At 41.3% G+C, this 26,070-nt stretch overlaps 1 protein-coding gene across 1 annotated transcript in view; it reads right to left on the bottom strand.

Annotated features, from left to right (window-relative positions):
• Positions 1-3,356: 3,356 nt before the first annotated feature.
• LOC126108684 (protein DDI1 homolog 2-like) overlaps positions 3,357-26,070 on the bottom strand; it is a 152,272-nt gene continuing 129,558 nt past the window's right edge. Inside the window, exons 7-8 of the mRNA XM_049914003.1 lie at positions 17,655-17,794; positions 3,357-5,634 (exon numbers count right to left, since the gene is read on the bottom strand). Coding sequence (XP_049769960.1) covers positions 5,551-5,634; positions 17,655-17,794 — 224 coding nt within the window. The 3' untranslated portion in view covers positions 3,357-5,550. The remainder of the gene's footprint in view (positions 5,635-17,654; positions 17,795-26,070) is intronic.

The raw sequence follows: 26,070 nt of genomic DNA, 5'->3' as shown, positions 1-26,070 counted from the left end.
TGTCCACTCATTCAATGCACACATGAAAGTAGAGCTGTACACATCTTGCTTGCAAATGACAGTGCACTTACAAAACGAAAACAGGATGTGTTAGACTGCTATAATAGTAAGTTCATCCAGCACAAGTAAATATACTGGAATTACAGTTTTGAACAACTTAGAATTGAATGATGATATAGAAAATGATGTTTTGAAGGCAAACCAAAGACTGCATTAAATTGGAACAAAATTTTGAGATTTTGAAGGTCTCACAAATCCACTAAAGAGACATCCTTACCAGGTAGGATTGACAGAAGATATCGAAAAAGTAAAAAACAGAAGGCGGCTCATCTCGTGTTATTGCGAAATAGCTGTGAGAGCATCACAGATACGATAAGTGCGTTGAGACAGTAATCCTTTAAAATAAGCACATTTTTCACTGTGGAGAAAGCTTTTCACAAAAGCTCAGTCAGTAACACTTCGATCCTCTGAATGCCAAAATAGTTTGTTGCCTCCCACTTGCACAGTAAAGACAACTGTGAACTGTGGCAAGACCAGAAGATCAGAGAATCGAAGCATTTTAAATATGATATATAGAAGAATGCAGACTGATAAGACAAGAAATGAGGTACCCTATCAGCAAAATGGGCGAGGAAAGGAACATGGGAGAACAATGACCAGAGGGAGGGACAGAATAATTGGACTTGTGATGAGGTATCAGGGAATAAACCTCCAAGGTACTCGAGGGAGATGTAGAGTGAATACAGATAGCAGGCTGAGATGGATGTAGGTTGCAGTAGTTATGCAGAGATGAAGGTGAATTTGCAGGGTAGGCTAGCATGGAGAGCTGTGGCAAGCCTGTCAATAAGAACAACAACAAAAAATTAATACTAATGTGGAAGAGGACGAGTTGAAATAGAACCAAATGTTGGAAATACGAAGTGCACAAGAGTGCCAATTACTCCCAAAGACCCTCCACCTAACTGCAACATGAAAAGTTTTAATCTTTGTTACGAACAATAAGTGAAGGCTTCACAATGGAGTTGTAATCATACTAGCACAGGAGCAGTGTGCGACACAGGTTTAGTACATTATGAGGACACACATTCTGTGCTGGCTGAAGCATACCAGGTTCTCCTAAGAGTATTCAAATATTTTTGGTATCAGAGATGTTATTAGTGACTGACTATCATGCTAATGAAGTAAAAGGAAGCAGAGTGTTACTTTAGGAAATGCAGGAAGAGGGAGCAACAAAAACTGCATCTTTTGACTGTGGAATAATCTCCACAGCTGTACCACAAGGGCTGATATTGGATTCAGTATTGTTCTTGCTTTATATATAAATGATTCACTAACATATATCGAAGCAGCAGAAATAGTTTTCTTCACTGGTGAAACAAGTATTATAATCAAGCTTAATAGAAAATCTTCAGTGACTTCCATTAGCCATAATGCGGCCATCATGTGGCACAGAAATGAGTGAGATATTCAGCAAGCCTACTACTTTCGAAAGATCACCTTCGCTGAGGTGTAAAACAGTCTAACAGTTTGCAAAACTAACTTTAAACACAAACTGAAATCATATCCGCTTGACAACTTCTACTCCATAGAAGAATTTTTAAATGTGTGTGTGTGTGTGTGTGTGTGTGTATGGGGGGGGGCTGTTTCTTTTAGAGAGAAGGGGGGGGCAGTGGCAAGGATCTAGTGACACTCGTCAGACGAGTTTGGGCAATACTGCAGGACACTGCCGAGTGATTGGCTGGAGGTTCTCCAGAAATAACAATCTGAGAGACTGTGTTAAAGTACTGTAGCTCCGATGAAAAGCAATTTTAATACAATGATTTTTCTGTAAGCTGTTCTGTAAACTCTAACGTACTGAGCAGAGTTCGTATAAGTGTCATGTGCGTATAGTAATAAACAGATGAATGTTATCATTAGCGCATAAAAAAAGCTTTAAATTCAAATGGAAATCAACGGAAAGAGTGAGATTCCAGCAATGAGGCATTAAGCGAGTTTAGTTAGGAATGGAATCTCGGAAGAGATTTAATACAACGCAAACTGCACAATTTGGAAAGCACGTGTTCACATGCACAATAATGGATATGCTTATTAGCAACATAAAACACAATTTTCATGGTAGACAAATGTTTGCTTACAAAGCAATGAAAGCACACAACAGACAAGAAACGGATCATACATGTGTCAATAATATAGGAGAGAAGGACTGGATGGATCATTACAAAAAAATGTGGTGTGATGGTAGTGTAATTCAGAATTATCTGAAGTAAATGATACAAAAAAACCTGAATGTTACTGATATGAGAGGACTGATGGAGCTTCTAAAAGCTGCAAAGAGTAGAAAAATCACTAGTTTAGACAGTATTAATATGGAGGTATGGAAATATGGAGGGTTATTCCAACATCTAAGGCTTCTTCACATTTTTAATAGATACTGCGGAAGTGTGAAGGTACCAAAAGAGTGGCTAAAACTCAAAGTAATCTTTAAAAAGAGTAATAGAACTAAACGTGATAACTAGGTATAAGCCTCTTGGAGTTAGCTTGTGTGTGTGACATGGGAGCATAACCACAAAACCAATGAGCTTCCACAAAGGCATAGGACAAGGTTGGCATATTTCCCCTAAATTCTGGAATATATTGGGTATGTCTCCTAAGGGTCATCAGGTGCATTTTCTGTGTGTCTCGGAAGATTATTGCAATTTTGTTTTTTGCAGTGTGAGGCTGGAATTAGCCTAAATAATTACTAAATTACAATTATATATTAATACCTTCAGCTGCTGATGGGCGTTAATATATAAACAGGGACAAGTGGAAATGTGTGCCCCAGACGGGACTCGAACCCGGGATCTCCTGCTTACATGGCAGATGCTCTATCCATCTGAACCACCGAGGGCACAGAGGATAGTGTGACTGCAGGGACTATCTCTCAGACGCCTCCCGTGAGACCCACATTCTCACCTTATATGTCCACACACTACATTCGTAGTGTCCCTAACCAACACACTTCTTACCTGTGGAAGACTTTCTTACCAAGTCCTGTAAGAGTTCGGGTAATATGTGTGCATCCGCACAGGAGAAGGTCATGGCCGATATTGCCAGAACTATATATGGATGCACATATATTACCCGAACTCTTATGGGACTTGGTAAGAATGTCTTCCACGAGTAATGAGTGTGTTGGGTAGGGACACTAAGAATGTAGTGTGTGGACATATAAGGTGAGAATGTGGGTCTCACGTGAGACGTGCGCAAGATAGTCCCTGCAGTCGCACTATCCTCTGTGCCTTCGGTGGCTCAGATGGATAGAGCATCTGTCATGTAAGCAGGAGATCCCGGGTTCGAGTACCAGTCGGGCCACACATTTTCACCTGTCACCATTGATATATATCAACGCCCCTCAGCAGCTGAAGGTATTAATAATTCTAATTTTGTTCCAGACAGCCGCAGGTCATCAACATGTCCGAAAGAACAGACACCATATCCATATAAGTAAATAATTACTGCCCACCATGCCTTTCATGTGACACAAAGTATCAACAGACTGCATCAGTTTGCTCCCTGTTACAAATAAAATCATTTTTAAATCTTAATTTTACATGCGCATCCAATACAGTGCTCCCAAAGTAGTCTAGTCTGATATTCATTTAATCGATATACATTAACAGGGATGGTAAAACACAAAGAATAAACAGCGATCCAGCAGCAACTCAGAAGTGCCGCACGCTTGGCGGTAGCGGTCAGCACTGGCCAAGGTGGAGTTGCCACTGCTAGAAAGCTGGTTATTCTTCATGTTTCACTGTCACTGTTAATATCTACAGATAAAACAGATATTGCACTAGACTGATCTGGGGCCGCTCTACCAAACGAGCATGTAAAAATCAGCTTTAAATACGGTTTTGTTTGAAACAGGTAACAAACTGATGCTTTCAGTAGACACTGGGTGTCAGATGGAAGATGTGATGAGCACTATTTGTTAGGGCCGAGTCCAGCTACACAACGCAAAAATAAAACTGTAACTCTCTGCTGAAACATCAGAGAAAATAAGCCTGACTACTCTCAGGAGAGAGATCTGTTTACATAGATGAAGTGATCAATTGATGAAAAATGGTGAATAAAAAAAGGAGTAATTTTAGATGATGACATTAAACTGAATGCAATCCTATATGCACATGACCTAACACTGATTGTAGAGAATTAAGACGACTGTCAGATGGGAGTCCATAATTGTAGCAGATTGCTTCAGAATAAATTTCTGAACTGTCTTTAGGTGGGCAAAAGTCACGGTGTGTCAGGGCACACAGCCTGTAAGATCAAAGGTAGTGTAGAATAACGAAGTTCAATATTTTTAATATCTAGCATGTGGCATCACATAGGAATAAAAGCATCATGTGAACAGAAAATAAAATAAATTTACTTTTACATGTGGAACAATTGTAAAAAAGAATTGCAGAGTAAAGCCAGGAGACAAACTCAGCTGAAGTTTTATAAAACCACAGCAGTGCCAACCAACCCTTACTTTGGAAGTGAAGGATGGATGATGATAAGACACCAAGGAAGTACATACGAGTGCAAAAGGAATATATAACCTAAATGAAAAAATAAAAGAAAATTGAAGAAAATGGAAGGAATATGTATGCAGTATTGGTGGAGAAAGACTCCAGGTAAAGCTCTCAATTATAAATGCACTGGAAGAAAGCATCTAGGATGACCATGCAAGAGATGGCATACTGTAACAGGTAGTTTGCCTGATACATGAAGTGGAGAAGAGAAAGGAGGAGGAGGAGGAGGAGGAGGAGGAGGAGGAGAAATAACACTTAAGGCAATCCTCTAAATAGTCAGTATGTTTCATATTCTTCACTGTGTAGGAGTACTATAATTGTAAAACTGGCCCACTCCATGTCACAGCAAGAGATCAAAATTATGACCTATGAAACATGTAAATAACTAAACAAAACTATATCAACCATGGTATTTTGGTTGTTTCATATAACACTTAAACATCTTCTTTTTCACACGAGCCGTGTGAAACAATTGGGCCTGATATCCATCAATGCCATGCCACCAATACCACTTACAAAATTATACTAGGATCATCTGTAGAAATAAAATAATGATACAACTGACGATTACTTCAAAGGACGGAAGCTAATGTATAAAGAAACGTAGGAAGTATGTGGAACTGCGCAAGACTGAAGTATACGTGTGAGGGGCAATAGCCCTTTCCTTCTTACCTGAGTGCACGTGTGGACTGAGACGAGAGATCACACTTTCTCTACTAGGAATAAAGCCAGTTACCACTCCATCCCCACACAGGACCCACAGTCACTGGTAACGGAGTGGAAACACAAAACTGCAAATCCCCACCCACTCAGACGCGAGCCACGGTCGAACTTTTCCACCGTGCCGAGGTGTTTACGCTGCAGTCAGAAGTTTGCGGAGTGACAGGAGCGCGGGAAGAAGAGGTAACAGAGGGGGAGGAGCACAGAAAGCGGCAGCAACCTCTGCACGGAGGGACGCGGTCGACCCTCTCTGTCTGTCTCGGCCGCTCGTGAGTCACACGAATCTCGTCGACTTGGCGATGAGAGAAGCCGTCGCTCGGTTCTTGTCTCCGTCGAAGCGGCGCAGCTCAGCAATCACCTTCAACACAGACACAGATTCTATAGTTCGTTCCTAGTTTTCTGGACACGTAATGTAACACACTGAGAGGCACGTTTTGAATTGTTCGATACCCTACTCGATAAACCTTCAGATCCATATTTTTTATTTATTTATTTATTGTTCCGTGGGACCAAATTAAGGAGAAGTCTCCATGGTCATGGAACGAGTCAATACATGAAATTATAACACGGTATTAGAAACAGATAAAATGAAATATAAAAAAAAACATACTCAGGTGACAAGTCGTAAGTTTAAATGAAGACAATCAACAATGTAACACTGGAATTTGCTTAATTTTTTAGCTCTTCCAGGAGCTCCTCGACAGAATATAAGGAGTGAGCCATGAGGAAACTCTTCAGTTTAGACTTAAAAGAGTTTGGGCTACTGCTAAGATTTTTGAGTTCTTGTGGTAGCTTATTGAAAATGGATGCAGCAGAATACTGCACTCGCGCAAGAGTCAAGGAAGTGCATTCTACATGCAGATTTGATTTCTGCCTAGTATTAACTGAGTGAAAGCTGCTAACTCTTGGAAATAGGCTAATATTGCTAACAACAAAAACTGCTACAAATTGTAAAGACGTAAACTTGTGATGTTATCTGCTCATCCAGCCAGCTGCTGACATCATTCTTAATCACAAATTGTATTATTTTTTTTGTCAACTATTGGGTGTTTCAGAATGAGTAGTAGGATTTGAAGGCTATGTAACATTTATTACACTCAACTTACAATTACAAACAATACATCGAATGAAAGATCAACTAAAGTAATTTGTTTCTATACCTTGCAACCACTGTCTTTGCAAACGGAAGAGTATTGGAAAACCGAGTGTAACAGGGTGTACACGCTAAGAGAGTCTTTCATGTATAGCCCCCAGAAATCAGTATGAAAGGCTAGCCTGAATTAGCAATTCCAGTTACATACGAGGGCTATTCAGAAAGTAGGGAATGTTTCTGTCTGATGCCACTAGGCGTGCGCCGATCGCGTATATTTTGGTATGTGCGTGCTCGGCAGCTCAGTCGGCATCCATCCGTGACAGTGCGAACATCTCTGCATGTCTGTTTTTTTCGATATTCGAATCTGAAATGTGCGCTGCAATCAAAAATAACACCATTTGTGAGGTGCAGTCAGTGATACAGTTTCTGTTGGCAGAAAACCTAAAACCTATAGAAATTTATCAAGAACTGTGTGAAGTGTACCGAAACAACGTAATGAGTTAATGTTCGACCGGGAATAATGCACTCGGTTTAAAAATGGCCGAACCAACATTCATGATGAAGAAAAGAGTGGACGCCCGAGCACTGTGACTGATGATCTGTCACTAAAGTTGATGAAACGATTTGTGAAAATTGTCGCTTCACAATAATGGAGCTTTTGCTTTCTTTTCCATAAGTTTCACAGACTTTGTTGTTTGAAATTGTTACTGAAAAGCTAGGCTACCACAAATTTTGTGCACGACGGGTGCCCAAAATGCTTACAGAGCACCATAAAGAACAGCGAATGGGGACAACATTGACATTTCTGGAGGCCTACCAAAAACATGGTGATTCATTACTGGATCGAATCGTAACTGTTAACGAGACTGGGTGAAACACATCAATTGCAAGACAAAATTACAGTCCATAAAGCGAGGGCACACAAGGTCCACCCAAAACCCAAGAAAATGTTCGCAAACCTTGTCAGCAAGGAAGTCGATGGCAACAGTGTTTTGGGATAGGCAGGGTGTGCCGCTTATTGATTTTCCTGAAAGTGGAGCAACCGTAAATTCTGCCCGGTACTGTCAAACTTTGCACAGCCTTAGAAGAGCAGTTCAAAGCTGACGTCCAAAATTTTGTTTTTGCACGACAATGCCCAACCTCACACGGCATACCACACTAAAGAACTCCTTAATTCATTCAAATGGGAAATTTTCCCTCATCCGCCCTACAGCCCCGATCTTGCACCAAGCGACTTGCACTTGTTTCCCCAAGATGAAGAACTGGCTCGCAATGGAGCACTTTGATGATGACGCGGAACTCCAGGCAGAATTTTACGATGAAGGTATTTCAAATCTTGTCCACCCTATGATAAGTGCCTCCATGTGTTTGGTGATTATGTGGAGAAGTAATATGTCAGTCGCTCTTTCAAACGTATACAATAAAATGGGGGTCTTGTACTTAGTTTTTTTTTAAATGTCAGAACGTTCCCTACTTTCTGAATAGCCCTCATATGTGCTGAGACTTAAGGAGCCACGTACAATTATGTCCTTAGCATCTGCAGTCATTACAAGCTGTAACGGCTTCAGACTACAGAATTGTCAACTTTGCAAATGAAGTGTTACTTCGTGATGATGAAGATTTATTTGGATTATGTAGTCTTCAGTGATGAATCGACATTTTATATTAGCGGAAATGTAAACACATACAATGTGTGCATCTGGGGGTCAGCGAATCCCCACAAAATGGTAGAGCTGTGATGAGACTCCCCTAAACTGAATGTTTTCTGTGTCACATCCCGGCAGAAAGGGTACGGGTCTACCTTTCTCAATGAAGCAAGTGTAACTGGTGTTTTGGGGGGTTCATAAAGGATCACGTATATGTTCCTCCGCTACCAGCTGATGGTACCCAGATTAAGAAACAGGACTGAAGCTGTTGACTCCACTGGGGCCAAACTGCATAATAACTCTGAAAGAGTGGTTTGGTGTGGGGCGGCGGAGGGGTGAAGTGGACTGCGGTAGTCGTTGTCGGGTTGTGGACCACTGTGGCGGGGGCGGGGACGGAGCCTCTCCGTCGTTTCTAGGCCCCCGGTTAACATACAATACAATACAATACACCTGAGAGTGCACAATATTACTTGGCCCCTAGCTGTGCAAGCAGTTCGGTAGGGGAGATGACGACGGTAGAAGTGGAGGCTCCCCTGATAATGGGACAGTGTAGCAGGAGAGATATAGTTTTACTGCTTAATCCTCACACAGACGCCTATGTTGCAAAACTTTTAACAAGTGAACCTCCCCCTCGCACCCCCCTCAGATTTGGTTATAAGTTGAAACACTAGATAGGCCTTGAAAAACTGAACACAGATCAATCGAGAAAACAGGAAGAAGTTGTGTGAAACTATGAAAAAAATAAGCAAAATATACAAACTGAGTAGTCCATGCGTAAGATAAGCAACATCAAGGAGACTGTGAACTCAGGAGTGGTGTGGTTCCATGGTTAGCGTGAGCAGCTGCGGAACAAGAGGTCCTTGGTTCAAGTCTTCCCTCGAGTGAAAAGTTTATTTTCGCAAAGTTATGATCTGTCCGTTCGTTCATTGACGTCCCTGTTCACTGTAATAAGTTTAGTGTCTGTGTTTTGCGACCGCACAGCAAAACTGTGCAATTAGTAGACGAAAGGACGTGCCTCTCCAATGGGAACCGAAAACATTTGATCGCAAGGTCATAGGTCAACCGATTCCTTCACAGGAAAACACGTCTGATATATTCCATACGACACTGGTGACGGTATGTGCGTCACATGACAGGAATTTGTTGTCGACCCAGCTAACTTGTACATTTGGCGAATGGGTAGAAAGATTCTTCTACCTTGCCCGATTTAGGTTTTCTTGTGGATGTGATAATCACTCCCAAAAAAAGTGATGAAAACATAAGAGTTTGTCACATAAACTGCAACAAATGATTGCAACAGTTTCACAGTCACACAGTTTTCCCTGTACTCTGTCAAAACATATGTTTTTAACGTTTTCAAATTTTTCCGTGAATAGAACGACAAATCCTGCATATGTCCAAGCAAATCTGAACCTTGTCCTGGAATTTTTGAGAGCGAAGTTGATTATGTATGAGTGCCTGAACTTTGATAGTTGTCTGAAAATAAAAAGTTAAACTTTTCACTCGAAGGAAGACTTGAAACAAGGACCTCTAGTTCCACAGCTGCTCACGCTAACTACGGGACCACGGCGCTCCTCAGCTAACAGTATCCTTGATGTTGCCTATCTTCCGCATGGATTACTCAGTTTGTATATTTTGCTTATTTTTTTGATAGTTCCACACATCTTCTTCCTGTTTTCTAGATTGATCTGTGTTCAGTTTTTCAAGGCCTATCCACTGTGCCAGCTTGTAACTAAATCTGAGGGGGGTGCGATGGGGAGGTTCCCTTATAAGTAACAGCCAGTGAGTCTGGAAACAATCATGATTAGATTAGATTAGATTAGATTCAGTTTTCATTACATAGACCCAAAAAATGAGATGATTCTTGTGGGTGTGGAACATGACAAAGTGTCAGGAGATAGTTGAAATACGTTAATACAATGCAGTAAACTGGAACAGCTAATATTTACAGAATTATCATGCTGTCAGAATGAAACATTGTTATGCACTATTAATAAATTTCTCATACACAAAATACCTAATCTTGACTGTTGTGATTAGGTGTTGTCGAAACTGAAATCTAACCGATATTTTTACTTAAGCTGGCATCAAAAAGTCTTTCAAACTCTGTTTAAACCGTGCTTTATCTGAAACCAAGTTTTTAATGGTTGCTGTCAATTTATTGAAAATGTGTGTTCCTGAATAGTGGACCGCTTTTTGGACCAAGGTCTTTATGTAGATTCTTCTTATTCCTAGTATTGATACTATGTATTTCGATGCCCAAGTCGCCAAAGTGGCATCAAATCGAAAGACTTGCACCTGGCGAACAGTCTACCTGACAGGAGGCCCTAGTCACACATTTTTTTTACATACTATGTATTGAGCTATTGGTTCAAAATGGAGATGTATTACTTGCAACAAATTTCATTAAGGAATAAATATACTGAGAAACAGTGGTTAGAATAAATAGTTCCTTGAACAGGTTTCTATGTTCTTGAATTTACACCACAAATGATTCTTATCACACGCTTTTGCAACCTAAAAACTTTTGCTCGGTTTGTTGAGTTGCCCCAGAATATGATCCCATATAACATAATAGAATGAAAGGAAGCAAACTGTGCAAGTTTTTTTTTAATATTTATATCTCCTACATTTGACATCATTCTCATGGCAAATTCAGCCTTGTTTAGGTGCCTAAGCAATTCTGTGGTACGCCCTCCCCAACTGAATTTATTATCAAGTTGCAATCCCAGAAATTTAACACTGTCAATCTCTTTGATCTGCTTGTCTTCATATGTTATACTCATGCTGGAAGTAAATCTCTTACAGGTTCAGAGCCTCAAGTAAGTTTAATGACAGTGAATATTTGATTAGCAGCTACTTCTGTTTGTATCATTTGCAAACAAAACAAACTTAGCACCTGGCAATGTCACAGATGAGAAGTCATTAATGTACACAAGAAAAACCAATGGACCCAAGATGGAACCTTGAGGAACACCACATGTAATTAATTCCCAGTCAGATGAAAACAGACTGCTTACTGCGCAGGTATTTTGCAACGACACCTTTTGTTTCCTGTTAGACAGATAAGACTCAAACCATTTTGCAGCATTGCCGGTGACACCATAATATTCTGATTTACTTAAGAGAATGCTGTGGTTCACACAGGAAAAGGTTTTGACAGGTCACAGAAAATGCCAGTAGCCTCTAATTTATTATCTAATGAATTAAGTACATTCTCACTGGAAGTATAAATAGCTTTCTCTATATCAGAACCCTGAAGAAATCCAAACTGTAACTTTGACAATATATTATTTGCAGTCAGATGCTTAAGGAGACGCTTGAACACAACCATTTCAAATATCTTTCAGAAAGCCACAAGAAGTGAAATTGGTCAATAGTTTGATGGTATCTCTTTATCCTCCTTCTTGTAAATAGGCTTAACTTCAGCATAGTTTCGCCAGTCTGAAAATGTTCTGCTGATAAGAGATTGCTTACACAAATACCTTAAGATAGAACTCAACTCACATGAGCACTCTTTGATTAAATTTGTTGATATGTTATCATACCCACTGGAATACTTAGATTTTAAGGATTTTACGGTGGATGCTACTTCTTTGGGAGATGTGAGTGTCATTTCCATTTTACTGAAGTTATTTTTAAAGACTGATCTCAGATACTCCATTGCACTCTTCACCGAACCTGATAACCCCAAGCTCTCAGCAACAGAAATAAAGTACTTGTTTAAGAACATGTTAACAGGATTTACCAGGGCAACCAACAATCAATAACAGAACTGTTTATTATTAAAAACACAATGTATTAGAGGATTATGCTGAATTACTTTTGTGTGAATTGTAAACATTTTTTCCTCTCTCTTGTTGCCATGTTAAAATTAGCTTCTTTTGCAAACAACACAGTAAAATGGCAAAATATTTTCCACTTCACATGCTATCATTTGCCAAGCACCTGTTTTGATATCTTGAACTGTTAATGAGATAGGAGGGATGTTACGAATGTTTCCCTTTCCTCTATCCTTTGAAGGTGCAACCAGAAGTTAGTGCAGTAAATACAGTCAATTTTCTTGAGACTGAATACAGATCTCTAGCATTTAAAGACAAAATGAATATGGTACGTACATTTCCATTGCAGCAGTGTATGATCTAACATCCACCAAAAACAAAGTCATAGAAACGTCTATTTTTCACTGCAAAGTATGTGAATTTCATTCAGTACCTTACTCAACACAGAAATATCAGAACAACTATGAACATTAAAGAAATGATGGGCACTTGATCACGAAGCTGATAAAGCTGACAAGGAGGCTATGAAATGCAAAGAGAATAATTGTTTTTCACCAAGTAGTTTCTTTAAAATTAATTGAAAAAGGTTTCAGTGCAGCTAGGGGGCACACGGCTCATCTCTACAGTGTAGTCGAGGCGGAGAGAGAGTGTTTTGTTTGTAATGGACGAAACTTACAGCTCAATAGGCAACAGCAAACTGCAGCGGCCACCCCTCCAGCACAGAGGGATGGGTCACCCAGTGCTGGGAATAAGGATGTGTTTCGGTGCACGGACCAAGTTATCTTGCACGAGCTCTCCCTGTACCTAAAGACTTTCTGACAGTAACACTTGTTTCAAGTCCTCAATCTATTGTTTTTTTAATTGGTGTGATTCAACCAATAACATCAGAAAATGAACTGCAAAGTTTTAATTACCCAGAAACCAAGACACTGAGTACACACTTGTGTGTGTTTCGCAAAATGCGATCTGCCTGATGAAATTATAGGCTACATCTATGTGAATCTTACAGTTACCTGTATAGCCTTCAGAGATGATCTATTTATCTCAACAGATACAGCTGCATAACAGCTTAAATGGAAGGCACTGTGAATCCTCCTCTGAGAAGATACATTTTATCAGAGCAAGAAGCCTTTGTGACATGCATTAACAAAATGGAAATGGCCTACCAACTAACTAAAGGCATCTACGGTAAGAGACTGATATTCCCAAATGCCAAAATTAGACAGTACTGCACTGTTATTTGACTGGAAGCCTTATATGAGGCAGAGAGAATTACAACGAACAAGAAAGGTCTTACAGAGAAACCTGAGGCCAAAGAAAGAAAAGATTTTGAGAAAAATCCTGGGCCCCATGAAAGGAAAGAGCAAGAACAGAAGGTATCACAGCCACAAACTATGTAAGCACACAGAGAAGGTAAGTGACATAAATGATACAAAGAAGGATGTCTAAAAGGATAATCAGCTCCTTTCAAGAGAAGAAAACCAAAAGGGCGTGGGGTTCACAGAAGTTGAAAAAGATATATGGCAACTGGAAATTTCTCCCAACGTCCAAGAGCATGATCTGGTCAATAGTTTCCAGGACAAGCTTAAGATGAAGGCAGGGAAGGTGTGGACCCAAGAGAGAGAAGAATACCATCATAAACAAATTTGATTAGTAAATGTTTTGTAGTAAGTGTTTCACAATAAAGCCTCAAACTTCAAGAAAAAGGGTGGGAGCAAAGTTGCAGACCTAATAAATGAACTCCATGTTTCAAACAACAGCTAACAGCATCTGACATTTTACAGAGTGAGTAGAACAGAAAGTCTGCTGATTCCCTGCATGTTAACACAAGCAGCATAAGAAAGGTGCCATGCTTGAGAATTAAGAGCAGCACTGTCGTTTGGGACTCAGGTCGATGTGTAATCAGTCTGTGTCTCTTGCTTCTGTCTACACTTATTTTGTGAGTTTGTTTATGTTGTTGTGAGTGACCTTTGAAGAGCTGAAGACTGCAGTGATAAATAAGTATTAACAGTTATAATTACCGGTGTAGCTAGAAGAAAAAGAATGAAAAATATTATTCACTTTTTTGTTCCAGCATACAGATTTGGCTGCAGAGAAATTAATGGTAAATATTTCTAGGCCTTAAAGAAAAAGAGAGAGAGAGAGAGAGAGAGAGAGAGAGAGAGAGAGAGAGAGAGAGAGGAGAAGAAGAACAATTCCTTGGAAAGACAGGGATAAGACTCTCAGTTATTTTGTGGGTGATTCACATTTTGCTGAGGAACAACAAAAGCAGACTTGTTTATTATTGGTAAACAACTTGAAATTCCAAGACAAGGGTGGTCTCTTAAAGCAGGAGTGGTTCAGTGGTTCCTCCTTTGTTTCCTAGTTTACTGAAATATTTATCAAAAATATTATACAGAAGAAAATCACCAGTAAAACACTCGCAAAAGAGAAGCTGTGAGAAGAAGATGGAAATGAGACGCAGTTGCAAGAGTTTTTCTTCTTTGAGGAAAATGCAGGTAATGGACTGGCATGGAATGGAGCAGCAGTAATTACATTAAAACAATACTGAAGCGCAAGAAACTGGAAATTGTGTGATTACAAAATAAATTAAGACCAGAAAATGTGGAAATCAATCACCTGCAAAAGAAACTCTCAGATAAAAAGCATAAGACAGCTCTGTCAAATGTCTCATCATTGTAAATTCAGTAACAAACAGAAATTCATAGTTGCCACTATGTTAAAGAAATGCTAATTTAAAACCAAGAGAATGCATTATGCGATATGATAACGAGATTCTTGTGGACAGGGTGCTCTTAAAAATTAAGTAGCCCAACAGATACAGAAGTTCTTTGAAGCACAGATTGTTGCCACAAATTTCTGAAACACACCTCCAAAATTTGGTAAATGAACTCAAATGCTCATATGGAATTGAGACTCATTTTCGGGAAGAACAAGATGAAAACTATGGTGTGCTGATTTTTGATGAAGTGAAGCTCCAAGAAAAGCTACATTTCGACAACACTTTGCTGAAGATTGACTATTTAGTAAATTTATAGGATTATACTCCAGACGAATGTAATAATAACCTTGCAAATCATGCTCTGGTGTTCATGTTTGTTGCTGTACTGCATAACTGTATTCACCGTATTGCTGTGTACGCAAGTCACAATGCCACTCCTGGCGATGTCTCGTATATGTTAATTCAAGTGATTACTAAGTTAGAGCCAGCTGGAACGAGACTTGCTGCTTATGGCACTCAACTGAACAAAAAATAATTCTTAAATAAAAAGTAATTCCTACATTACTAGCATAACAGTTACTTTCTTTATACCAAACACAGTTGATGAAACCAGAAGAATATGAGCATTTTCAGACACTTTTCATGCCATAAACTGAATAAGAAACAGTTGACGTGATAAAACTGATGTTCATTGTCAAATACAATTTTTATTGAGAAGATACTTCCCCAGAATTCGCCAGATTGAAAGTTTGCCAAAAGTTAACTTCCACTCACTTGAATCCGATGTCATTTCAATGCATGAACGTAAAATTAGCCCTGCAGTAACTTCGTAGCCAATGACACGAAATTGTTACGGAAATTTAAAACAGTATGATTTGAAGGCAGCAAATCAACGGGATCATTCATTAGACAGATGAACTACTTTTTTGACGCACTTTCATTTTCGTAGTGATGCACTGTACGAGTGGTGTCCATAAAATAAGGTTCCCAATTTAAAAAAAATTATTTTTTTTTCATAGTGTAAACATTTTTATTTCATGATTGCATACATTTTTGGAAAGTTCAGACTTCAACCTATTTTTCTACATAGTCGCCACTGAGGTCAATACATTTTTGCATGCGGTGTACGAGCTTTTGAATGCCCGAGTCAAAAAAATCTGCCACCGAGCCGCGGAGATACCTGAGAAACGCTTCTTCCAGCTCTTCTCTGTCGCCAAAATGCGTTCCACGCAAATGTTTCTTCATGTCAGGGAAGAGATGGTAGTCACTCGGGGCTAAGTCCGGGCTGTAGGGTGGGTGTTTGACAATACCCCATCCGAATTTTGCGATGAGCTCGTCTGTGGCTTTAGCGGTGTGTGGTCGAGCATTATCCTGATGAAAACGCACCCCCTCGGACAGCACACCCCTCCTCTTGTTTTGAATTGCACGGCGCAATTTTTGCAGTGCCTCACAGTACCCAGCAGCGATGATTGTTGTACCGGTGAGCAAGAACTTGCACAACAATACCCCCTTCCTGTCCCAAAACGCTGCTGCCATCACTTTGCCGACACTTGGTGTTTGTTTGAATTTACGCGATCTCGGCAACTCTGGGTGCTTCCATTGTTTGGACTGTTCTTTGGTTTCGGGTGTGCGGTGGTGCACCCAAGTCTCGTCTGCAGTGATGATGGAGTCGAGGTATCCCTCGCCACGAGTTCCGTGATCTTGAAGTTATTGGGCCGCTTCAACGCGTTGACGTTTGTGGTCTTTGGCCAACATTCTTAGAATCCACCTCACACAAACCTTAGCATATGCTAGATGCTCCGTCAAAATCTTGTCAATAGAGGTTTTGATGACATCGGGGAACATTTCAGAGAGCTCACGAACCGTCACTCTTCGATCTGAGACCACCGCTGCCTCCACTTTTGCTGTTGTTTTGTCTGAAATAGATGGCCGTCCGGAACGCTCCTCATCGTGGATGTTAGTACACCTTCTTGGACTGTCTGCACCATTTGCGCACGTGTTGCATGCTCTTACATTTGTCTCCATACATTTCGCATAGCTGGGAATGAATTTCTGCCAGTGCAATGTTTTTTGCAGACAGGAAACGGATCACCGAGCGCAGCTCACACGTGGCGGGCGAAGCGAGGGGGAGATCCATCACGTACGGCTGCCAAGCCTCGTGCAAAAACACAGAAGCTCACAAAAATGGAGAAGCATTCTCACCGATAAAAGTAACAGCTTTGCTTCCGAAAGAACTCTCCAGCCTCTAAGGGTAACCACTAGTAGTAACTTAAGCATACCTCAATACTTACTGGAAAGAGGTCTCGTTTCCTCCTGACAGCAAACTCTCTGAGTTGCAATGATCACCCATCAGTAATAAACGCCCTCAACTTGGACGAGTTACAATGTGTTTAAATTTTTGTAAAACCTCTCTGTGGAAATTGAACATAAATATGAATTTTCTTTGACATCATATGTATGACAAATGCAGATGTTATCTAAGTTTTGCAACAAAAGAACTGTGACTGAATTTTGGAACAGTAAACACAATTAAGGAAACCCTGTGTCTTCCACATAACTTCACTGAGGCTCAATCCTATCCACAATGTTAAGTCCGTGTGCTGCTTCTGTCATAGTAACACGAATTTCCACGGGTTACAAGCGGAGCAACTGACATCTCACAGTGGAACCACTTTACTACGGGAATCAGTGCACTTCCTCTTCTATTTGCTTTGCATACGGAAGGATGTTCAGAATTAAGTAAACTGACAACATAAGAAAGGAGTACATTCCCCACAGAATCATCAAGCAGAGGAACTCATGGGAAACACTGACAGGAAGAAGTTATAGGACAACAGAACATGTATTAAGATATTACAAAATAACTTGCATGGTACTAGATGGAGTTGTAGAGGGCAAAAACCATAGTGGAGGACACGAATTTGAAGGTATCCAACAAATAATTGAGGATGTAAGTGTAAATGCTACACCGAGATGAAGAGGTCGGCACAAGGGAGGGACCTGTGCCGAACCACATCAAAAGGAGCAGGGGGTGGGAGGGGAGGGGTGGGGGAGATTACAGATTTTAGTGAGAGACAGGGGAAATGGAAATTTTCCTCCCTATTTTAGCAGAGAGCAACCGCCAGCACTGCTCACCTGTTCTCTGGTGAAACCGAGGCTGACCAAGTCGCGCACCTCATTCTCGCCGAACTTGTCGGTCGGCAGTATAGTCAGTGACGGGTCCCTAGGCAGAGATGGCGCCCGTGCACCAGCATCCTGTGATTCTGTGGAGAAACCTGGAAAACAAGGCGAAGTAGCCTCAGCACATGGCAGGTTCTGTACAGCCGAGCCTCCGCTCGGATAACAAAATCAATGAAAGAGTAACAGCTTTTGGTACAAACTGTTCCACTGTTTTTCAAAATATTTGCCTCTAAAATTTACACACTTTTGTATCAGTTTAAACCAATTCTGAAAACGTTTTTTGCTCTGACATGAGAAGAATGCACACAAAATAACTACCCTACCTGTGCAAACAGGAGGAGGTGACAGTTGTTGTGGGGGCTCTGCTATAGAACCTTATTTTTCTATTACGTAATGTACATGCCTAATTTTTTCATGATTGTAGAAACAACCAGTCACTGCCTAGCCATTGACAAGTAAACACGTGTAAGTTGTAGTTGTCGGATTTTGTGTTGTGCACAAGATGACAGAAAAAGTGGAACAACAGTATCAAATTTTTAACAATACACAATTTGAAACAATCCGTCAGATTCTACAAGTGTTTGGGGATGAAGCAATGCACACCACACAGATAAAGGAGTAGTGCAGCTGGTTCAAATATGGTTACTTATTAGTGAAGACTACCCCCATGAACCATGGACCTTGCCGTTCGTGGGGAGGCTTGCGTGCCTCAGCGATACAGATGGCCGTACATTAGGTGCAACCACAACAGAGGGGTATCTGTTGAGAGGCCAGACAAACGTGTGGTTCCTGAAGAGGGACAGCAGCCTTTTCAGTAGTTGCAGGGGCAACAGTCTGGATGATTGACTGATCTGGCCTTGTAACATAAGCAAAACGGCCTTGCTGTGCTGATACTGCGAACGGCTGAAAGCAAGGGGAAACTACAGCCGTAATTTTTCCCGAGGGCATGTAGCTTTACTGTATGGTTAAATGATGATGGCGTCCTCTTGGGTAAAATATTTCGGAGGTAAAATAGTCCCCCATTCAGATCTCTGGGCGGGGAATACTCAGGAGGACGTCGTTATCAGGAGAAAGAAAACGCGTTCTACGGATCGCAGCGTGGAATGTCAGATCCCTTAATCGGGCAGGTAGGTTACAAAATTTAAAAAAGGAAATGGATAGGTTACAGTTAGATATAGTGGGAATTAGTGAAGTTCGGTGGCAGGAGGAACAAGACTTTTGGTCAGGTGAATACAGGGTTATAAATACAAAATCAAATAGGGGTAATGCAGGAGTAGGTTTAATAATGAATAAAAAAAATAGGAGTGCGGATAAGCTACTACCAACAGCATAGTGAACGCATTATTGTGGCCAAGATAGACACGAAGCCCATGCCTACTACAGTAGTACAAGTTTATATGCCAAGTAGCTCTGCAGATGATGAAGAAATTGGTGAAATGTATGATGAGAGAAAAGAAATTATTCAGGTAGTGAAGGGAGACGAAAATTTAATAGTCATGGGTGACTGGAAATACGAGAGTAGGAAAAGGGAGAGAAGGAAATAGAGCATAACTTAATCATTACTAACACTTGTTTCAAGAATCATAAAAGAAGGTTGTATACATGGAAGAATCCTGGAGATACTAGAAGGTATCAGATAGATTATATAATGGTAAAACAGAGATTTAGGAACCAGGTTTTAAATTGTAAGACATTTCCAGGGGCAGATGTGGACTCTGACCACAATCTATTGGTTATGAACTGTAGATTAAAACTGAAGAAACTGCAAAAAGGTGGGAATTTAAGGAGATGGGACCTGGATAAACTGACTAAACCAGGAGTTGTACAGAGTTTCAGGGAGAGCATAAGGGAACAATTGACAGGAATGGGGGAAAGAAATACAGTAGAAGAAGAATGGGTAGCTCTGACGGATGAAGTAGTGAAGGCAGCAGAGGATCAAGTAGGTAAAAAGACGAGGGCTAGTAGAAATACTTGGGTAACAGAAGAAATATTGAATTTAATTAATGAAAGGAGAAAATATAAAAATGCAGTAAATGAAGCAGGCAAAAGGGAATACAAACGTCTCAAAAATGAGATCAACAGGAAGTGCAAAATGGCTAAGCAGGGATGGCTAGAGGACAAATGTAAAGATGTAGAGGCTTATCTCACTAGGGGTAAGATTGATACTGCCTACAGGAAAATTAAAGAGACCTTTGGAGAAAAGAGAACCACTTGTATGAATATCAAGAGCTCAGATGGAAACCCAGTTCTAAGCAAAGAAGGGAAAGCAGAAAGGTGGAAGGAGTATATAGAGGGTCTATACAAGGGTTATGTACTTGAGGACAATATTATGGAAATGGAAGAGAATGTACATAAAGATGAAATGGGAGATACAATACTGCGTGAAGAGTTTGACAGAGCACTGAAAGACCTGAGTCGAAACAAGGCCCCGGGAGTAGACAACATTCCATTGGAACTACTGATGGCGTTGGGAGAGCCAGTCCTGACAAAACTCTACCATCTGGTGAGCAAGATGTATGAGACAGGCAAAATACCCTCAGACTTCAAGAAGAATATAATAATTCCAATCCCAAAGAAAGCAGGTGTTGACAGGTGTGAAAATTACCGAACTATCAGTGTAATAAGTCACAGCTGCAAAATACTAACGCGAATTATTTACAGACGAATGGAAAAACTGGTAGAAGATGACCCCGGTGAAGATCAGTTTGGATTCCGCAGAAATGCTGGAACACGTGAGGCAATACTGACTCTACGACTTATCTTAGAAGACAGGTTAAGGAAAGGCAAACCTGCATTTCTGGCATTTGTAGACTTAGAGAAAGCTTTTGTCAACGTTGACTGGAATACTCTCTTTCAAATTCTAAAGGTGGCAGGGGTAAAATACAGGGAGCGAAAAGCTATTTACAATTTGTACAGAAACCAGATGACAGTTATAAGAATCAAGGGGCATGAAAGGGAAGCAGTGGTTGGGAAGGGAGTGAGACAGGGTTGTAGCCTCTCCCCGATGTTATTCAATCTGTATATTGAGCAAGCAGTAAAGGAAACAAAAGATAAATTTGGAGTAGGTATTAAAGTCCATGGAGAAGAAATAAAAACTTTGAGGTTCGCCGATGACATTGTAATTCTGTCAGAGACAGCAAAGGACTTGGAAGAGCAGTTAAACGGAATGGACAGTGTATTGAAGCGAGGATATAAAATGAACATCAACAAAAGCAAAATGAGGATAATGGAATGTAGTCGAATTAAGTCGGGTGATGCTGAGGGAATTAGATTACGAAATGAGACACTTAAAGTAGTAAAGAAGTTTTGCTATTTGGAGAGCAAAATAACTGATGATGGTCGAAGTAGAGAGGATATAAAATGTAGACTGGCTATGGCAAGGAAAGCATTTCTGAAGAAAAGAAATTTGTTAACATCGAGTATAGATTTAAGTGTCAGGGAGTCATTTCGGAAAGTATTTGTATGGAGTATAGCCATGTATGGAAGTGAAACATGGACAATAAATAGTTTGGACAAGAAGAGAATAAAAGCTTTCAAAAAGTGGTGCTACAGAAGGATGCTGAAGATTAGATGGGTAGATCACATAACTAATGAGGAGGTATTGAATAGGATTGGGGAGAAGAGAAGTTTGTGGCACTACTTGACTAGAAGAAGGGATCGGTTGGTAGGACATGTCCTGAGGCATCAAGGGATCACAAATTTAGCATTGGAGGGCAGCGTGGAGAGTAAAAATCGTAGAGGGAGACCAAGAGATGAATACACTAAGCAGATTCAGAAGGATGTAGGTTGCAGTAGGTAATGGGAGATGAAGTAGCTTGCACAGGATAGAGTAGCATGGAGAGCTGCATCAAACCACTCTCAGGACTGAAGACAACAACAACAACAACAACAACAACATTAGTGAAGAGTGAACCATGTTCAGGTAGACCCTCAAAATCCACAAATGAGGTGGTTATTGAACACACAAGGGCTTCGATGATGCAGAGTACACGAAACACAATCAGAGAACTTGCAGATGAGATGAAAATTAGTATTGGATCCATTCGTGCCATTTTAATGAACATTTTGACCTCAGGAGGATCTCGGCAAAATTTGTGAGCCAGTTGCTGACACGTGAGCAGAAGTAACTGAGTCCAGAGTTCACACAGGACGTGCTGGATCCTGCAAACATTAATCTTAACTTCCTTAACACCGTGATCGCTGGTGATGAGTACCTGGTTTACGGGTAAGACCGAAAACAAGTTTCCAGTCATTGCAATGGAGGCATCCGTCATCCCCGAGACCCAGAAAAGTGTGGCAGGTCCCCAGCAATGTGAAAGTTGTGCTGACATCTTTTTTGACAAGCACCTCCAGGCGGTACTAGTGACAATAAGGAGTATACTGAGAAGTGACGCATTGCCTTTGTGAAGCAGTGGGACACAAACATCCAGACTTGTGGGGGCCAGAGGAGGGGGGGGGGGGGGGGGGGGGGGCAGCAGGCAGTTGGCATCTTCACCACATAATGCACTCACTCATCATTCTCAATTACTTCATAATTTTTTGCCCAAACATAACATGGCTGCAGTTTCCCTATTTGTCTGACTAGCAATGAGTGACTCTTTGCTTTTCCCTAAACTGAAAGACTCTGAAATTGATCAGATTTCAGAACGAGGAAGACACTGTGCATAACTCGGAAGTAGTAGCACCGTACCATACCAAAAAAGGCTTCCTAGCAATGCTTCCAGCAGTGGGAGCAGCATTGGCAGAGGTGTATAGAAGCTGAAGCTGAAGGTGACTAATGTCAAACAACATCCAGCATTGCTTCACAACCTTTCCTCAGGTTCCTACAACATGACCCTATTCTGTCCTCTGCAAAACTCCAAGTTCTACATTCCCCAAAGGCTGATGACTCCATCATTATGTTAGTGAAGGTCTACGCCAGCTGTCCGACACCTCCACATACAGCATCTGCCACCAAGATCCCATCGCTGTGATTCAAACTGACCTGCTGTCCCTCCTAAAAACTTCAGGCCCCTCACAAGAACTAACACCTCACTCCACAGAACTTCTTACCTCACGCAAACCGTGCACCGCCATTGTTTACCTTCTTCCTAAGATCCACAAACCCAATCATCCTGGTCATCCCACAGTTGCTGGCTTCAAAGCATCCACCGAACGTATATCTGCCTTAGTTGGTAAACACCTGCAAACCATAGTACTACGACTTCCCTCCTATATTAAAGTAACCACCCATTTCCTTGATCATCTGAAATCTGTGCCCGTCCCATTCCTACCACACACCTTGCTTGTCACCATTGATGCCACCGCCCTCTATACCAACATACCCCACGTACATGGTCCATCTGCTGTTGAACATTTTCTCAGTCAGTGCCCATGTGATTCCGAGCCTATGAACCCTTCTTGCTCACTTTCATCAACTTCACACTTAACAACAATTACTTCACCTTTGAGAGGCAGACATACAAACAGATCAGGGGCATGGTGATGCAAACCAGGATGGCTCCTTCCTATGACAACCTTTTCATGAGTCGCTTGGAGGGCGCTTTCCTGGGATCCATTAGTCTTCAGCCCCTGGTTTGGTTTACATAAGTTAATGACACCTTTGACGTATGGACTCATGGTGAGGCCGACCTGTTAAAATTCCTGGAATCTCTAAATACCTTCTCCCAATTAAATTTCACATGGTCTTATTCCGAATCCCATGCCACTTTCCTTGATGTTGATCTCATTCTCACTGAAGGCCAGCTACACACTTCCGTCTGCACCAAACATACTAACAAACAACAGTACTTAAATTTTGACAGTTGCCATCCTTTCCATGTCAAATGTTCCCTCCAATACAGCCTTGGAATTCGAGGCGAACTTACCTGTTCAGATGCAGACTCTTTACAGAAATACATCACCACTCTCGCTTCAGCCTTCACTTGACATAATTATCCAAACAGCCTAGTTCAAAAGCAGATTTCCCGGGCCATCACATCCGATCCTGGTACTGCCAATCTCTCCAAAAAAACAAGTTTGGAGCACACTACTTGTCACCCAGTATTTTCCTGGTCTTGAATGTTTCAATCAGCTACTTCAACAAGGCCATGGCTTCCTAAAATCATGCCCTGAAATGAAATCCATTCTCTCCAAGATTTTTTCCACCACACCTAGAACAGCCCTCCAATCTCCGCAATATCCTTGTCAGACCCTATGCTCTTTCTGCACCAATATGGCTCCTACCCCGTGCCATACCCATTGCAAGACTTGCCCTATGCCCGCTCCTGCACCGAGCGAGGTGGCGCAGTGGTTAGACACTGGACTCGCATTCGGGAGGACGACGGTTCAATCGCGCGTCCGGCCATCCTGATTTAGGTTTTTCGTGATTTCCCTAAATCGCTCCAGGCAAATGCCGGGATGGTTCCTTTGAAAGAGCACGGCCGATTTCCTTCCCAATCCTTCCCTAACCCGAGCTTGCGCTCCATCTCTAATGACCTCGTTGTCGACGGGACGTTAAACACTAAAACACCACCACACCACCCGCTCCTGCCACCACCTATTCCAGCCCTGTAACTGGCAAAGATATACTATGAAAGGGAGAGCCACCTGAGAAATGACACATCATATACCAGGTGTTATGTAAACATTGCTCAGCCTTTTACATCGGCATGACTACCACAAAGTTATCAGTCACGATGAATGGGCATAGGCAGAGGGTGTCTACGGGCAACACAGAATATCCTGTTGCAGAGCATGCTCTATAACATGACAATCATTACCTTGGTGCCTGTTTCAGCACACGCACCATCTAGATTCTTCCCCCAGGCACCAGTTTCTCATAAATCTGCAGATGGGAATTAGCACTACAACATGCCCTCACTTCTCTCCACTTACCTGGCCTTAATTTACATTAATTCCTCCTGTCTCGGCATTTATTCACAGTAACTACTCCTTTCTTCACTCCAAGTTACAAGGTGTACAACTCTGCTTCTGCCGTTTGCCAATAGGTGGCGACAACGGTAAGTAGCAGTCGAAAGAAACAGATCGCAGACGTCAGGCAATTAGCTTGGACCTCGGTCAACATAACCCCATTCAAACATTGGTCGATTTGTGTCTGCATCATAAATTTGTTCTTGACTGAGCCTAGTTCTCATCATTTGCGGGAGGTGTTACTGTTTTGTTTCAATATGAAGAAAACAATGGCTGAGTCTTATGGAATGCTCTCAAGTATGTACGGTAAGAACACTATTAGTGAAAGAACATGTTGTGAGTGGTTTCAACGCTTCAAGAACAGTCATTTTAATGTCTTAAACCGGCATACTGGTGGAAGAGAGAATGTTTTCGATGATGCAGAATTGGAGACATTGCTGAGTGAAGACTCGCGTCAAACTCGGAAGAAGTGACACAATTAGTGGGAGCGACACAGCAAGCTATTTCAAAACATCTCAGGGCTATGGGCACGATTCAGAAAGAAGGTCCTGTGTGAGCTGAAACTGAGAGACATTGAATGGTGTTTGTGTGTTTGTGAACAGTTGCTTCAGAGGCAAAAACAGAAAGGATTTCTGCATCGCATTGTGGCCGGGGACAAAAAATGGGTTCATTACGATAACCCTAAACACAAAAAATTGTGGGGATATCCTGGCCATGCTTCCATGTCAACGGCCAAACCGAATATTCATGGCTCCGACATCATGCTCTGCATTTGGTGGAACCAGCTCGGCGTCGTGTACTATGGGGTGTTAAAACCAAGTGAAACAATCACAGGTGCTTCTTATTGAACACAATGTGTTTGAGCAGAGCATTAAAAGATAAACGGCCGCAATATGGTGCGAGGCACGATAAAGTGATTTTGCAGCACGACAATGCTCGACCCCGTGATGCAAAAGAAGTCACAACGTACTTGGAAACGTCAAAATGGGAAGTCCTACCACACCCGCTGTATTCTCCAGACATTGCTCCCTCTGACTATCACCTGTTTAGATCAATGGCACATGGCCTGGCTGACCAACACTTCCAATCTCATGAAGAAGTCACAAATTGGATCGATTTGTGGATCGCTTCAAAAGATGAACAATTTTTTTGATGCAGGATTCATACACTGCCCAAAAGATGGGAGAAAGTAGTGGCCGGCGATGGAAAATTCTTTGAATGATACATGCGTAAGCAATCTGTTTCATTAAAGCCTCAAATGTTGGGGAAAAAAAACGGCAGAAGCAAAGTTGTACACCTTGCAGTTTTCTACATCTTTCATTTTCTGCCTTGTCTATTTTTCGCTGTCCCCCCTCCCACCGCCTTACATACAATGCACTTAGCTTTTCACTCTTATTAACTTGTGCATGATTTTTTAATAGTAATCCCTGTCTTGCATATTACCCTGCCTTCCACCTTT

The sequence above is a fragment of the Schistocerca cancellata genome, chromosome 11 (genome assembly GCF_023864275.1).
Source record: "Schistocerca cancellata isolate TAMUIC-IGC-003103 chromosome 11, iqSchCanc2.1, whole genome shotgun sequence".
Lineage (NCBI taxonomy): Eukaryota > Metazoa > Arthropoda > Insecta > Orthoptera > Acrididae > Schistocerca > Schistocerca cancellata.
Note: the sequence above shows the minus strand (reverse complement) of the source record. Positions and strands in the feature narration are given on the sequence as shown.